This window comes from Gavia stellata, chromosome 2, assembly GCF_030936135.1.
Source record: "Gavia stellata isolate bGavSte3 chromosome 2, bGavSte3.hap2, whole genome shotgun sequence".
Taxonomy (NCBI): Eukaryota; Metazoa; Chordata; class Aves; order Gaviiformes; family Gaviidae; genus Gavia; species Gavia stellata.
Window position 1 is genome coordinate 38628646 of NC_082595.1, and position 13527 is coordinate 38642172.

The 13527-nt window shown below is 39.8% G+C and overlaps 1 protein-coding gene across 1 annotated transcript in view; it reads left to right on the top strand.

Annotated features, from left to right (window-relative positions):
• Positions 1 to 13527, top strand: part of UTRN (utrophin) — a 359477-nt gene that overhangs the window by 211726 nt on the left and 134224 nt on the right. The window contains exon 52 of the mRNA XM_059833258.1: positions 13011 to 13183. Within this exon, the coding sequence (XP_059689241.1) occupies positions 13011 to 13183 (173 nt within the window). The remainder of the gene's footprint in view (positions 1 to 13010; positions 13184 to 13527) is intronic.

Consider the following 13527-nt stretch of genomic DNA (forward strand, 5'->3'; position numbering starts at 1 on the left):
AATCTTTTCCATGGGTGTGCTGCTTTGGCAGTCTGTCATGTTATAGCACCACTAGACTGTCACCCTGTTTTCAGTTTCACCCATTTAAATAAAAATGTTAATAAGTGCATCTAAGTTAAAGATGCTATCAAAGACGGAAAGACCATGAGGTGCCTCGTGGCTTGCTGATTTCTAGTGTGATTATTGCAGGCAAGCACTGGTATTTTATACCTGAAAAGGGAAAACCAGGAGGAAAGGCAGCTAACGGTCTTAGAAGGAGGCTTCACCAGTGAAATTCTTATAGACTGTCGATCAATAAGAACATTTTATTTAGTCACCAGTAATAACTAGGAAGTAACACCTGACAATGAAATTCCTGCCTAGCATGAAAGCCAGATTTCATTCATATATTCCCTGCTGCCTCCCTCATTCTGTCAGTTAGGGTCAGGATTAAAACCTTTGTGTTCTGATCAGTCCTACAAGTGCAGTTTAAGTCTCAGTCTCTTGTACAGTAAATTTCTTAATGGCTTCATGCCTGAAATGGATGTCATCGTGGTACTTCCCTGCATACTTCCCTTTGATATCTAATCTCTTTTAGATATACTCCAAGTATGAGATACTTCTTCTGGTTTTTGTTCTGAGTACATATGAAATGTTCTGCTTTTAGGGATGAGTGCTTCTGGGAAGTTCAAAGAAATTAAAACACATAACTTATATTCAGGTCCAAAACATTAGAAAATCATAGTTGATTCATAAAGCTGAAAGACATGCGTTGTCCAAACAAGTTAAAAATAAGAGGGGGGGAAAAACCATCACCAAACCACCTAGTGCTTTACTAATCTTTCATGACAGTGCAACATTGCCTGTCACCAAGACTACATTATCTCATCTGGAATCCTAACAAATTTTGTTCTTGAGATTTAAAGTCTTGTCTCATACCCCCTTTTCTAAGGAAGGCCACAGTCTATCTGTGCTTACCTAATGCAGAACTCTGTCATTGAATATGGCAGATATTGCACAGGGCGGACCACTGAATGTGACTGGTTGATCCATGTAAAAATACCTTCCCAAGGCAAACTGATACCCTCTAGTCTTAAAGAAAGAAACTAAGAAAAAGTCAAACCGGTGCAGTGCCTTGGCTCCAAGCTCTAGGAACTCTGCAAACATTTTCATTTAATTCACAATCTGCATTGCAATCACTACTGTAATAGATACCTAATTGGTAATTTGGGAAATCATATTTATGTGACTTTTGTCTTACCCTGCTGCTTGTTTTTCTTTATTGTAAGGGCTTGATTTGTCCATCTCTCTTGATGAATTCTTGGTCCTTGGGGTACTATGTCACCTGAATGATTTGGCTTCTGGCAGAGGTTATCAGCGAGGCTGTGCTGGAAGACCACTGCTTAGTGAAACCCTGGTGTTGGGTTCAGTTGATAGTGAGCCTCGGTGTAGGACCGACGTTGCTGGAGCTGTGTGTTAACTCTGTGTTGTAGATGCTGACCTGCTGTAGAAGGGAGAGGGCAGCTCTCCCTCCTGGTCTGATCAGATGGACACCAGGTATTTTGCAAGGCAGGAGAAAATACCATAGTGCTTTTTAACAAGTGAATTTTTTGTGTTCCTGTCTGAAGCTGCATGTCTTGAGTGAAACCAGGATGTATTGATTTGCTGTAACCACCTATTGACCTCTGTGGTCTTTACGTCTGAGTTGCACAAGGGAATACTATTCTTTTTATCTTTTTGTTGCTGTTACTCGTTGTTGTGAATCATGTAAGATATATGTGTGCTCTGTTTTCTTGCATTTTTTGCACATCATCTCAAGTATGAAGCAAATGCTTTATAGTGTCTTTGCACATCCTTAATCTTGTTTTGCAGATTAAACTCTGAAAGACTTTTATCTTTTCTGAAATTGAACTTTAGAGGTACGTGTAAGACCATCTCCAAGTTGATCAGATATTTTTCCTTCCAGAGGTAATAGAATAACATTTTCCTTACCTAGTTTTGGTTTCATTGATTCTGCTGGTTCACTTGTTTGCAGTAGCCTAACATTCAGTTACTACTGGATTTATACTTGATGAAAAGTAGGGTTTTTTAATTGATTCTTTACAGTACTAAGTTTTTAGATGTACAATTCTGCTATTAGTTTTATAATCCCAGCATTAAGTGTCTTGCTAAATTATGAGGCTCTTAAGCCTGGATTTGCGGGGCGTGCAGTTCAGAACCCACTCCTAAAAACAGTTGCTAGCAAATGTGATCGTAGTTGTGTGTCACAGGCTGCTGTGCTGACCTTCCGTTTTTCTACCATTGATAAAAGTGCTTTTCTGTTGATGGTCCTTGCATTTTGCAGGCTACCATTAGTAGCATTACCAATGACTATAAAGTGCTGTTAGCTGGTTATATTATTTTTATCCAGTTTAATGTTGTTATTTAAAACGTGAGGAAAATGCACCAAACTGCTCTAATACCAAAATGTAACAAGAAATTCCGTTGCACACGATCTTCTGCAGCACTGCCTTGAATGCATCAGCAGTACATTGCTCTCCGGTGTCTTAAATTCCCATTTGTGGATCTTAATATCTTCAAGAGCATTTTGGAAGGAGGCTTTGTTACAGCACTGTCGGTGTTCTGCTCGTTTTCAGCTGAAGATCATGTATTTACATGAGGGCTTATGCTCTCAGAACGTGAATTTCTTTGGACTCTAAAATTCAAATATTTCATCTGTGTATGATCTGTAGTTTTCATTATAAAATTCCATTTTCATTGCCAACAATAGTTATAGAGTTATTTCTATGGAAAGATATGACAAAGCTGATCAGGAAAATTTTAGTAGTAATAAGTAATGTAAAGGTGCCTTAAAATGTATGTTGTATTTCTGGAGCTTATGATCCAAAGTTGTCATGTCTACAGAACTGCTACCTTTGTAGAGGCTATATTAAATATATGTCAATGTAGAGCTTATTTCAGTTCCTTTATTGTCCTTCTACAAATTCAGAATTTCTCAAATACTGCAGTGCCCTTTCCTGTGAAAGGGCCACTGAAAAAGTTGTTATTCAGTATAATTTCCAAAGCTGTTTTTCTGGAAGTATAGGTCCAACATTGTCTATATATGTATATATTTGATTACCTTTTATAGAATTCTGCAAACTAGTACCTATCCACCTCAGAGGGCATTTACATTTGTATCTAATAGGATTGAAAGATCTAGAATGTGTGACTTTTTTTTTTTTTTGATGACAACACAAAATTGGGAAACAAGTTATCTAAGTATGAAGCCTGAGAATAAATGTAAAATTAATGTTGTATATTTGGATACAGTCTTGGAGTTATGAAGCCTCATTATAACCCAGCCTGACACCCATTTTCATTATATATGCACTAGCACCTCTGAAGTGGATTTAAATGCTGTTTTCTTCCTGTTTTGCAAGGGTTGTTTCTGCAGGAGCAGCAGAAAGAAGCCTTAGCGTGTACAGAAATCAGAATCCAAATTTTGTGTCCGTCTTGCAGGACAAGAAAAGAGAGATTCTCAAATAGACATTGTAGTTAAATCTCTTGCAGGATGATTTTACGTTCTCACTCTAATGTGTTTTTTTCTTCTGTAAATGGTTAATTTAGAAAAGAACAGTATTTGAACATGATTTTAGATGCTGTCACATTAGTAATTGGGCTTTTTGCTTCCATAAGCAGTGGAATAAATTCAGTTTGTGCTGACCTGTCAGTTGTGCAATAAAGCTGGTCCAGTTCTGCCACCTTTGTTTGGAAAACTTTTCTCAGTTTATTTTGCAAGCACTTCTGCAGTTGTGTAATATGCCCACATAAAACATACAGACAGGCAGCAAAGTACAAATAAAATAAGCAAAAATCCTGCTAATGCCAATATTTTAATTTTTTTTCCTTCCAGAGTTTATTTTTAAATTCCTGACCCAAACTGGCTGTATAATCCACTAGCTGAGAGTAATTTTAAAGACAGTTTTGCCATTGGTGAATTTATTGGTACTTCATATGACAGTTGGGTGAAATAAAAAGAAAGTAAAAGCAACACGTGGTATCCAACATGGTCATAGGAGAAATAGTTGTAACAAGTTTTGCAAGTGATGAGGGTGTTGGTTTGGTTTTAATTATACATTTTCTGACTTGCTGGCAACTATTGCTGAAGCTGGTTTTGGCGGTTGAGTAATGGGTGGTTGTACGGAAAGCATTAATAGTAGCTTAAATAGGCCTTCACATGCACACAGGGTTTCCAGTGGGAATGGTTTGAAACGCAGTGATTTCCTAGTAGCCACCCTTGGGGTGTCAGGTTTCCTGCGGGCGAGCAAAGGCTCATATGAAAACAATCTGTCTGCGCTGAGTCTGCCCTCAGGAGCGGCAGCGGGCGCGTGTAGGCTTTGTGGAGCACCGCTTGCTCTTACAGCTCGAAAACCTGTTCAGTGACTAAATAGCCGCCTTTCCTTTTGAGAGGAAGGAAGAAGGGGCGAGTGAGGGTTTCTGGTCTGGGGTTTCTGCAGCCATAGGGGTGGCAGTGGTTTTCCAGCAGGGAGGCCTCCAGGAAGGGGGAGTGTGCTTGGCTTCAGAGCAGCACCAGGGCTGCTGGAAGGGAGGATGCTGATTACAATAATAAACAAATGCTGGCCATAGATTACCGCATGGCTGTCAGAGCAGACAGGACCAAAGGAGGAGATCCCCATCAAAGGCTTTGGAGGTTGCAGCAGGATCCTTTGCTGGAGATTTTTTTTTTTTGCCTAAACAAAGGAAGTGACTTTTTAGATTTCTTTTAATGGGCCTTGGCTGTTCGGCATTGCAGCATCCCCTGGGCAAAGCAAAGCTGGTGGAGGGAAGAGGGCTGGAAGTGGCTTGGTTGCTGCCATAGCAACACCAGCCTGCTGGTGGCCAGCTGCGAGGAAGGCAGGGAGAGGAGAGGTGGCCTCCTGTCCGGTCACGCTGCTGTGTCTCCTAGGCTGAAGTGTGCCTCGTCCCATTTCGACTTCTCTGAAGAGCTGGCTTGTGGGGCTTTCTATAAACAGAAGTTTCTCTGGGGACTTTTTTCCTTGGTGGTTTTTTTTGTTTTGTTTTGTTTTTCCCTTGAATGGAGCAACATGGAAGGACTTGCTCTTCCTCCCCAGCCTCTGCATCCGTCATATACCAGGGGAGTATAGCTTCTCTTGCTCAGGGTCATTGAGACCAAACATTGAGCTTGCGGCCTGCAAGAAGCACTTGGAGCCTGCAGACCATTGCCGAGGTGAGCTGGAGGGAGTCCTGGGCAGGCGTGGAGACAGGGAGATCCCCACAGCGCCATGGGGCCAGGTTAACCCTGCAAGGAGCATCACCCGGCATCAGTGGCACACCCCCAGCTGTGAAGGAGCAGGGACAGGGAGGCTGCAACAATGGTGCTGCGTGAACTGCCCCTGGGGGAACACAGCCCGAGAGAGGGGCATGTGCAGGAGCTCTTGGAGAGTTTTGAGACAGTATAGGTGGAAAAAGAGAGAAACCTTTTGAAGGCTATAGACCTGGCTTGGAGGACGCACAAGGAAAATGTAGGCTACAGGAGACGCTTAATGATGATTGGCCTGAACTTCAGCTTACGTGAGCTGCTGGCAAAATTTGAAAAGGTATGATACGCACAATTTCATATATTTACGCCTTTGAAAAAAGTTATGCCTTTCAAAAACTGCACAATAAAAAGGACAGGTTGATGTTAAACTTAGGTTTTCTGTGTTGCTGTTAAGGTCCTCATGTGACCCTTGTTTGACTGCCTCTCAAATATGGAAGTCTAATGCTGCTTCTCTTCCCCATTTCAGGCCCTACAAGATTAGAATTAGAGCACGTGCTCTGAGTGTGATCATCTTCTCTCCCCCCCCCGCCCCCGCCCCCCCAAAGGAAATGATAGAAAAGTTTAGACTTTGCTAAGTGAAGAGTGTAAGGGGACTTTCCAGGATGCCTGTGACCTTCCTTCTCTATTGACATAAAGGAAGTGCTCCGCAGTTTGCTGTTCATTTAGTTGAATGTTATCTTAGTCAAATTGGAAGATCTTATGATGGCTTTTACAAGTAGAATTACTTCCAATGAATGCACTGCTTTTCCTATCATTTCATCTGGTCTCTTTTATTCAAGCTAGTTACTCTTTCTTTTACCAGGACATTTGGTAACAGTAATGCTGAGAGGCAGGAGGCTTGGCTTTGCAGTGATGGCATTGATTAGTGAGAGACGTGGGACTGTTCAAAACCAGACTGTTTTCATTTAATTGTCAGCACTTTGAATGAAAACTGGATCGTATGTTTATAACCATTGTTAGCTTGGCTTTACATACTATATTTTATTTTGAGGTTTTTTAAATATTTTTCCGTACAAACTTCCTGTGCCCTGCAAGACCAGAGTCTTTAATGAAATATATAGTAGTTTATTTACACATTAAGATAAAAAACATAAATACTGTGGTCACAAAGCAGGAGAGCATATTGTAAAGTCTGATTCTGTGGTTTTTCTATCCTAAAGTTCTAAACTTCAGTATGTCTTGGGTTTTGTTGTTTTTTTAAGTACAAATCAGCACTGGTCACCAAAACAGTAGTATAATGGGTATTACTAAATGAACCTAAAAATCTCAGAAAATAAAATTAAGCTACTTTTTTTTGTTTTGGGTTTGTATAGTGATTTTGATGAATTTCAAAATCATAATAAGCCTGGGTCCTCAGAAGACTGTTGTAAACTGGATTTATTGGCTTTTTTAAACTCTTGTATTTTTACTTTCCTATAGTAGCAAACTTTGCAGCTAATGAGACAGATAGTGTTCAGTATCCCACCACCATGACTCTTCCAAAAGTAGCTAATAGTAACAGCGAAAGCATTTGTGACCTGATTCCTTCACTGTGTAGATCGCTTGCTCCTCTCTTGCTCGCAGTCTGTCAGCTGGGCTTCGTTCTTCTCTTATAATTGCTGCTGGCAGCCTGTAAAGATTAGGACACATGGTGTACTCTGACATGCTTCATGATGTGGTTAAGACAGAATTTTTGAAACCAATGTTTCTAATGTTTTCTGAACCATACAAGTCCTGGCATTTGCAAACTCCAGGCTCTCCCCTGTGATTTTGAATATTCCAGTGTCTTATTTAATCTCAAAGGAATTGATCATAGCAATTCTCAACAAAACCAAAACTTACAGGTCTCCCAGCTGTGCTGTGTATTTTAGCTTGAAGCTTACGGTGTCATTTTGCTGTCTACTGTGCTGAAATTTGTAATACCATATAGGAGGATGCTTTGGTGCTGGAGAAGAAAGTTAACATTTTAGTTGGTCAACTTCAACCATAAATTCTAATCTGTGCTTATTTAGCAAGTTTTCTTTTGCGTTTTTTTTTTTTTTGAGCAAGTTCCCCTCTTCCTACCCTGCTTCATCTCTCCCTCTCATGATTCCCCACACACCCATCCTGTTCTTAACTGAGGAGTTTGCTGCCAGGAGAAACAGTGTTATGACAGTGATCCTGGCTTGTGAGCTACTTTCAGCTTTCTGTATTCATTAATACATGTTGCAAGGAGAGAATTACGAGTGCTGTTACTGTGGTCATAATGCAGAAGCCATATGGCTTTTGCAGAAGCTTGCATGGCACTCTCTTCCTATGCAAAAGCAGAGTCACATTACACTAGAGTGGGCAGAGCTGCTTTGGCTTTGTGCAGTCGCAATTATGTGACTGCTGGAATTAATATTTATGGATTTATGATACCCCTCAGATGTTGAGTCAATGCCATGCGATGGAGCCACAGAGGTCCTCGAAGGCAGGCTGGCATTCTCAGCCTTCCTAAGTACATCATCATTCTTATGATGAAATGAATCCTTATCCATACCATATGTCACCTGTTAAGGTACTATCCATTAGGTTTAAGTACAAGTCAAGACAGCTTTTTGGAAACTTGAAGTATCAGTGCAAGACTTCTGGTAGTACAAGCATTTAAAAATTAGATGTGAAAAAAGTGGGTTTTCCCCAAAAAAGTGTGTTTTCTTCCCGAAATATCTGAGAGCTTAAGTAGTAATTAAATTTCTGTCATATCTAAAGCCAATTGCTTTTGTGAATTGCTTTGATCTTATACTATAGTCACAGTGGCTGTAGTGGTACCCAGTGTGGTCTGTGTGTGACACTTTAGAGAGGTTTAATGTCTGTCTCTACACAAACTTCTGCCACTGGTGGATTTATGATAATGGCAATTCTGCCCAAGGGTTTTGCATGTGTACTGCTCTTCTGAATGTGAATTCGTTATAAACTGATTGCTTAACAGCAACTGCAACTGCAGCCCTCTGAAACAGCAGATGGGATGAGCCTTTCTAAAGTTATGACTGTCCTCTGACACCAGAGGAGAGACTCCCTGGATGAGATGAGTACCTGGATGCTTCAGACACTTCTTTTTTAACCACCTCTTTTTACAACAGCATCCATCTCTCCTTGCTACCCCAGCATTTGTAAAGAAGAAAACAATAAAAATCCCTTTTCCCTTTCACAGTGGCTGCTTTCATATGCCTGTATCATGCCCTGATTCTTACTCCCTCCTTAAGAGTCATCAAAAAGTGAAAAGTTCCAAGTGAAGCGGAGGCTAAAGGGAACATCTGACACAGCAGTGTTCCCGGAGGCAGTTGGCAGCAGCAGGTAAAATGTATCTGGTTCAATATAGACTAAACAATCTGCTATTTAAACAAAAGAAAATAAAAAATTTTAAAAATCCATTCCCTTGCTACCTGCTGTGAGACCTCAAAGAGAGATGTTCTGGCTGATGTCTGTGGCATACAGTTATGTCCTTAGGTTGGCACTGACATTTTTTTCCAGCCGTTCCAGCTGGAAGTGTTTTCTGCAGATACTTTGGTGAGCAGTCATCACCTTTATTCCTGACCTCTAAAAGAGGCAAGTGCAGCATTTCTGTAACTATGCCTTTGCTGACTTGAACATTGTCAGTGAAGGCAATGGGCAGTCATTTTTGTGGGACTTGCAATTTGCTATACCTACACCAAGTCTGCTGTCCTATTCCAGTCACAGGCATGATTTGTGTTGGGTGGAAGTAGTACAAAACTGCCCTGGCAAAATAGCCCGGGGGTAACCTTTGCTGGGGAAAATGCAGTTTTTCAAGCTTTTTTCATTCATGAGGAGTCAACCTCAACCCTACTAACTCCTCTTAAGATCTTCATGTGGTTCAAAAGCCACAACAGTTTGCCTCTTGGGTGGCTTGTACCTGGGGATTAAAATTACATAGCAGTCTGTGTGCTAATGCATCTGCGTTGGACCTGCACATCAATTTCTTACAAGCCATGTGTAGTTTGTGTGCCATAACTTGCCATCCCTGCTCTGTGGTCAGATCTTTATAGAAATTCAGTGGAATTATGTTTCCTAATAAACATAGTTAAAAATTGGGGTTTAATACTGAATTTTGCTGTGTATACTGGGTTTAAAAAACATTGGAGTAGGACATTGATAAGTCCTGTAAGTAACTGTGTTAAAAAACCGTGTGAAGTTATGATTTGGTATAGAACGCTATCAGCCTCTTTTTTTGTAAGAGACTAAGTTGAGTTTTGTGTCATATCATATGTAGTAAAAACTTGATTAAGGGTTCTTGATAATAGAATCTGTAATGCTATAGGAACATCTGTTCATTTACCTTACAGAAGAAAATAACTTCCTTGTTTTAGATCTTTGTATCATAAAGCTCAACTACTCTAGGATTCTTAATGGAGAGAATAGAATAGAGTAACATTTTGCATGTTATAAAATGCATCATTTCTTTCACTTTAATTTTGGCATGGAAATGTGGAGTTTTCTTCCACCAGTCATGTTTTTACCTTCAACAGAAGGGTCCAGGCCCCTTAAAGAGGAAAATATTTTGCCTGTGTTAATGGAAATGTACTAATGAAGATGGTATAAACAAATAAAATCTGAAAAAACGTAAGTGGAAGTGAATATGCTAACAGCTTAGAGGCTTGCAGAGCAAATTAGAGGCCCTCTAGGCTCCTCATTCAGAAGAAAGGCACTAGAATGCTCATTCTCATGGGAATGCTGTTGGTTTGGGATTTTTTTTCTTAATCTTTTTAAAGGATTTTTTTTTTGTGTCTGTAAAGGATTAATAGTTTCCAAAGGACAATTATGTCTACTGTTGTAACTGTTTAAAATATCCTTGCAGTCTGTAAGGAGGAAAAAAAGAAAAAAAGTTGGATAGTTGGTTGACCTTGGAGTTGGAGTTACAAAGTTTGGTTCTGTTCAAATCTTCGTCATATATTTTCTTTTACCCTGGGCAAGTCACTCTAGTCTGCCTCTGGGCTGTTCCAGTAGCAACTCCAACTGGAGTCAGCTATGTCTTTGGGTCCTTTTCAGAATTGCCATCTATAGCGTTATTGAGTGTCATGTACCATATTTATACATTCTTTAAAGACACATGCTCTTCAGTTGTCACTATATGATAATTTAGTATTTTATTTGATTGAAACTAAAGCAAGAAATAGGCTTCTTATTATGGAGACAAGCTTTAAAATCAGATCCAGGCATAAAATGAAGGCTTGAATCCTGCAGGTAAATCATCTGCCATGAGAGGGGTAAAGAGGGAGAGAAGCAAAGAAGTCCAAGGTTCAGAATGGAGATAAGGGGATTTTGAAATCACCAGATTGAAGTGGAAAAGACAGGCAGCAGTTTGATCTTAATTCTTAAAAGGAATTTAAGGAAAGTGGCAATCTTCTTAATAGCCTGGCTAGGTTGAAGTAGATATATAAATGTCAGCCTAGTTATTCCTTCTTCTTTCTATCTTTCAAAACTTTGAAACTTGCACCTTGATTTATATATGGGATTAATTATTTCCTTAAAGAGCTTTCTTTTAATTTAGGACCTTAATCTTGCAAGCACTTGGACATGTAAACATATCTGTTGACCTATTACCAATAAATTATTAATTCAGTTTAACAGGTATGTGCATATAAATATTTGAAAAATTAGCAAAATATGGCATCTCTATAGTATTACCTCCAAAAATTAAGTTGATAAAGCTATGTAACTACAGTTTAAGAGCTGTGAATTTCTGCTGGCACGAAGTCCTTCTCTTTTTGCAGTGTATTTCTTTAGGTTTCTTTTTTTTTTTTCTTCTTTGTTTCTTTTGTTTTTTCTTTGCTTTGTTTTGCATGCACTGGGGTAGTGCTCTGGCCCAGATCCCCTTTGCTTTGGGCTAAGAACGATGGTGTTTCACAGTTGTGTCCACCTCTTTATGTTGCGAAAGCAACAGAATTTTTTTTCCCCTCTTCTCCTGCATCCTCCAGTGTGTTAACGCTGTGAATCTGGATATGGGAGCTTCCATGTGATAATAGGGAAGTGTTTATAATTGCTTTTAAAGTACTGAAAAATTGAAGTTGGGGGCCTGAGCGGGGATAATCAACTTTTTTCATCCCTTTTTGCCACATAGAGGACAATGGAGAAGAATATGGGGAATCGATGACCAACAAACAGGCAGGAGAAAGAGAAATAATAGATCAGGATGAACATAATTGGGATGTGTACAGAATGGATAGAGTTCTTCTTCCCACTTTGAAATAAGAAATTCTAAGGGAGGGCAACCACAACATGTTCACAAATCTCATAAGAATTGAAAGATTACGATAACACAGTAAGTAAAGGAGATTACTACCAATTGCTATCAATTACAGAACTCTTAGGACAAGATGGGAGCCCAGTAAGTTGTCCAAAGTCACATAGTAGCTCAGCTGGAGAGCCAGAGCTTCACTGATGCCTCCCTCCCTCTCTCTAACCCCTCACCCCCACTTTCCCTCTCTGTCTCTCGTCCCCCCACTTCTCCAGCTGTATCCTTACTTCTTTTTGCTTTCTTCCCTAACTGAGGAAAGCTTTCATGCTGTCTCAAATTCATAGCTACTTTTCCACTCTTTCCAACTATTGATTGTAGATGTGCAAGCAGCCATTCTAAGATGCAGGACTACATCTTGAGGATGGGGAGATACAAGAGCCCCCTCCTTTCCTGCTCCTGGGAACAGATGGAGATTAGTGAGTTGTCTGGAAGAATAAAAACCTTTAATGGATTTCAGTCACTTGAGTTTTTTCCTTAGCAAAAGAAGTTTGTTTACATCTGCATCAAGTTCCTGTCACAATCTTTGCTGATTAATACTATTGAGACAGCCAGTGCACCTCCTGGCTCTCCACATATTTACGTTGCTCTATTAGAGTATACATAGATGTGCGGATGCTAGAAAGCATTGGCAGTGATGCAGGAAGTTTTGTTTGCTCTTAAAATGTGTTTTAAAAATAATACCGTGCTTGGTTAGATGAAGACAACACCTGTAATGTGTTTCTTGAGGCAGATGGTATATCAGAGAATAAAATATGTTTAATTTCTAAGGGGAGGAGAAATGAGTAAGCTGAATTGAAATCACAAGCACTTCTTTTTCTTTTCAGTATTTACTATGAAATTCAGATTATAATACATCCTGCTGTTTTATGTCTACCTGTCCATATATTGTAGGCCATGGTGTACAGTAGTTTAATTGTAAAAATGGACTTGTGGTAGCTGTAGTCCGTTATCTGCACTGTAAGGACATAAGTTTTAGTTAAAAGCTTTCATTGCATATGACCTAAAGCACTACATAGAGTTTGAATTTCACTGGCCTGTGTAAGGTTTCTGCAATGTTTTATTTCCAAGAGGAGGCTGAATCTGTGTAATTTCTGAGCAGGATATGATTTCTAGTGCATTTGCAAATGCTGCGCTGTGTGAAATGCGTGGGAGAACAGTAGACAATTAGTCAACCTTCAGTGCTACAAAAACACGCAGAGAACTTAGCGGTTTTAAGTCCTGTTTCACAGTCAAGGATGACATTCAAACTCCTTTTCTCACACTTAAGAAAGCTAGACCTTTTATAATGATGTTAATATGGTTGCAGGTTTTCCCCTCTGCATCTCTTTTCAGAGTCACCCAAGAAAGTCAGACTATGTGCTCTGTCCTAGTGCTTAGCAGTACTAATGAGAATAAGCTCTCCCTTCCTTTATTCAGAGAACTAAGATGCTTGGACCTTTCTTGCTGATATTTCAGGACATCCAAGCTGAGATTGATGCCCACAATGACATCTTTAAAAGCATTGATGGAAACAGACAGAAGATGGTGAAAGCCTTGGGAAACTCTGAGGAAGCTGCCCTGCTCCAGCACCGGCTTGATGACATGAACCAGCGCTGGAATGACCTGAGGGCAAAGTCGGCTAACATAAGGTAAGTAATGAAAGCATCAAGGCATGAATGGGGTACAGTTGCTGTCTTCTAAAAGGCTTGAGAAATATGACCACAGCATTAAAATGAAATCTCCATTTTCTTTTGTAAAGGACCCTGAGCACAAATATAAAAGCTTGATGCACTTGCTCACCATGCAGGCTTAACTACTTGCTCTTCTCTCTCCAGAGCTGTGCAGTTGTAACTTGCCCATCTGTACTAAATTTTCCAGAAAGTATGTTGAATCTTTCCTTATTGTAAATCGATAGCAATGCCAATGAAGTAATTCTGTGTATTTACGATTACTGTGAGGAGAAATCAGGGTTTTGTTGTTGGTTTTGTTTCTA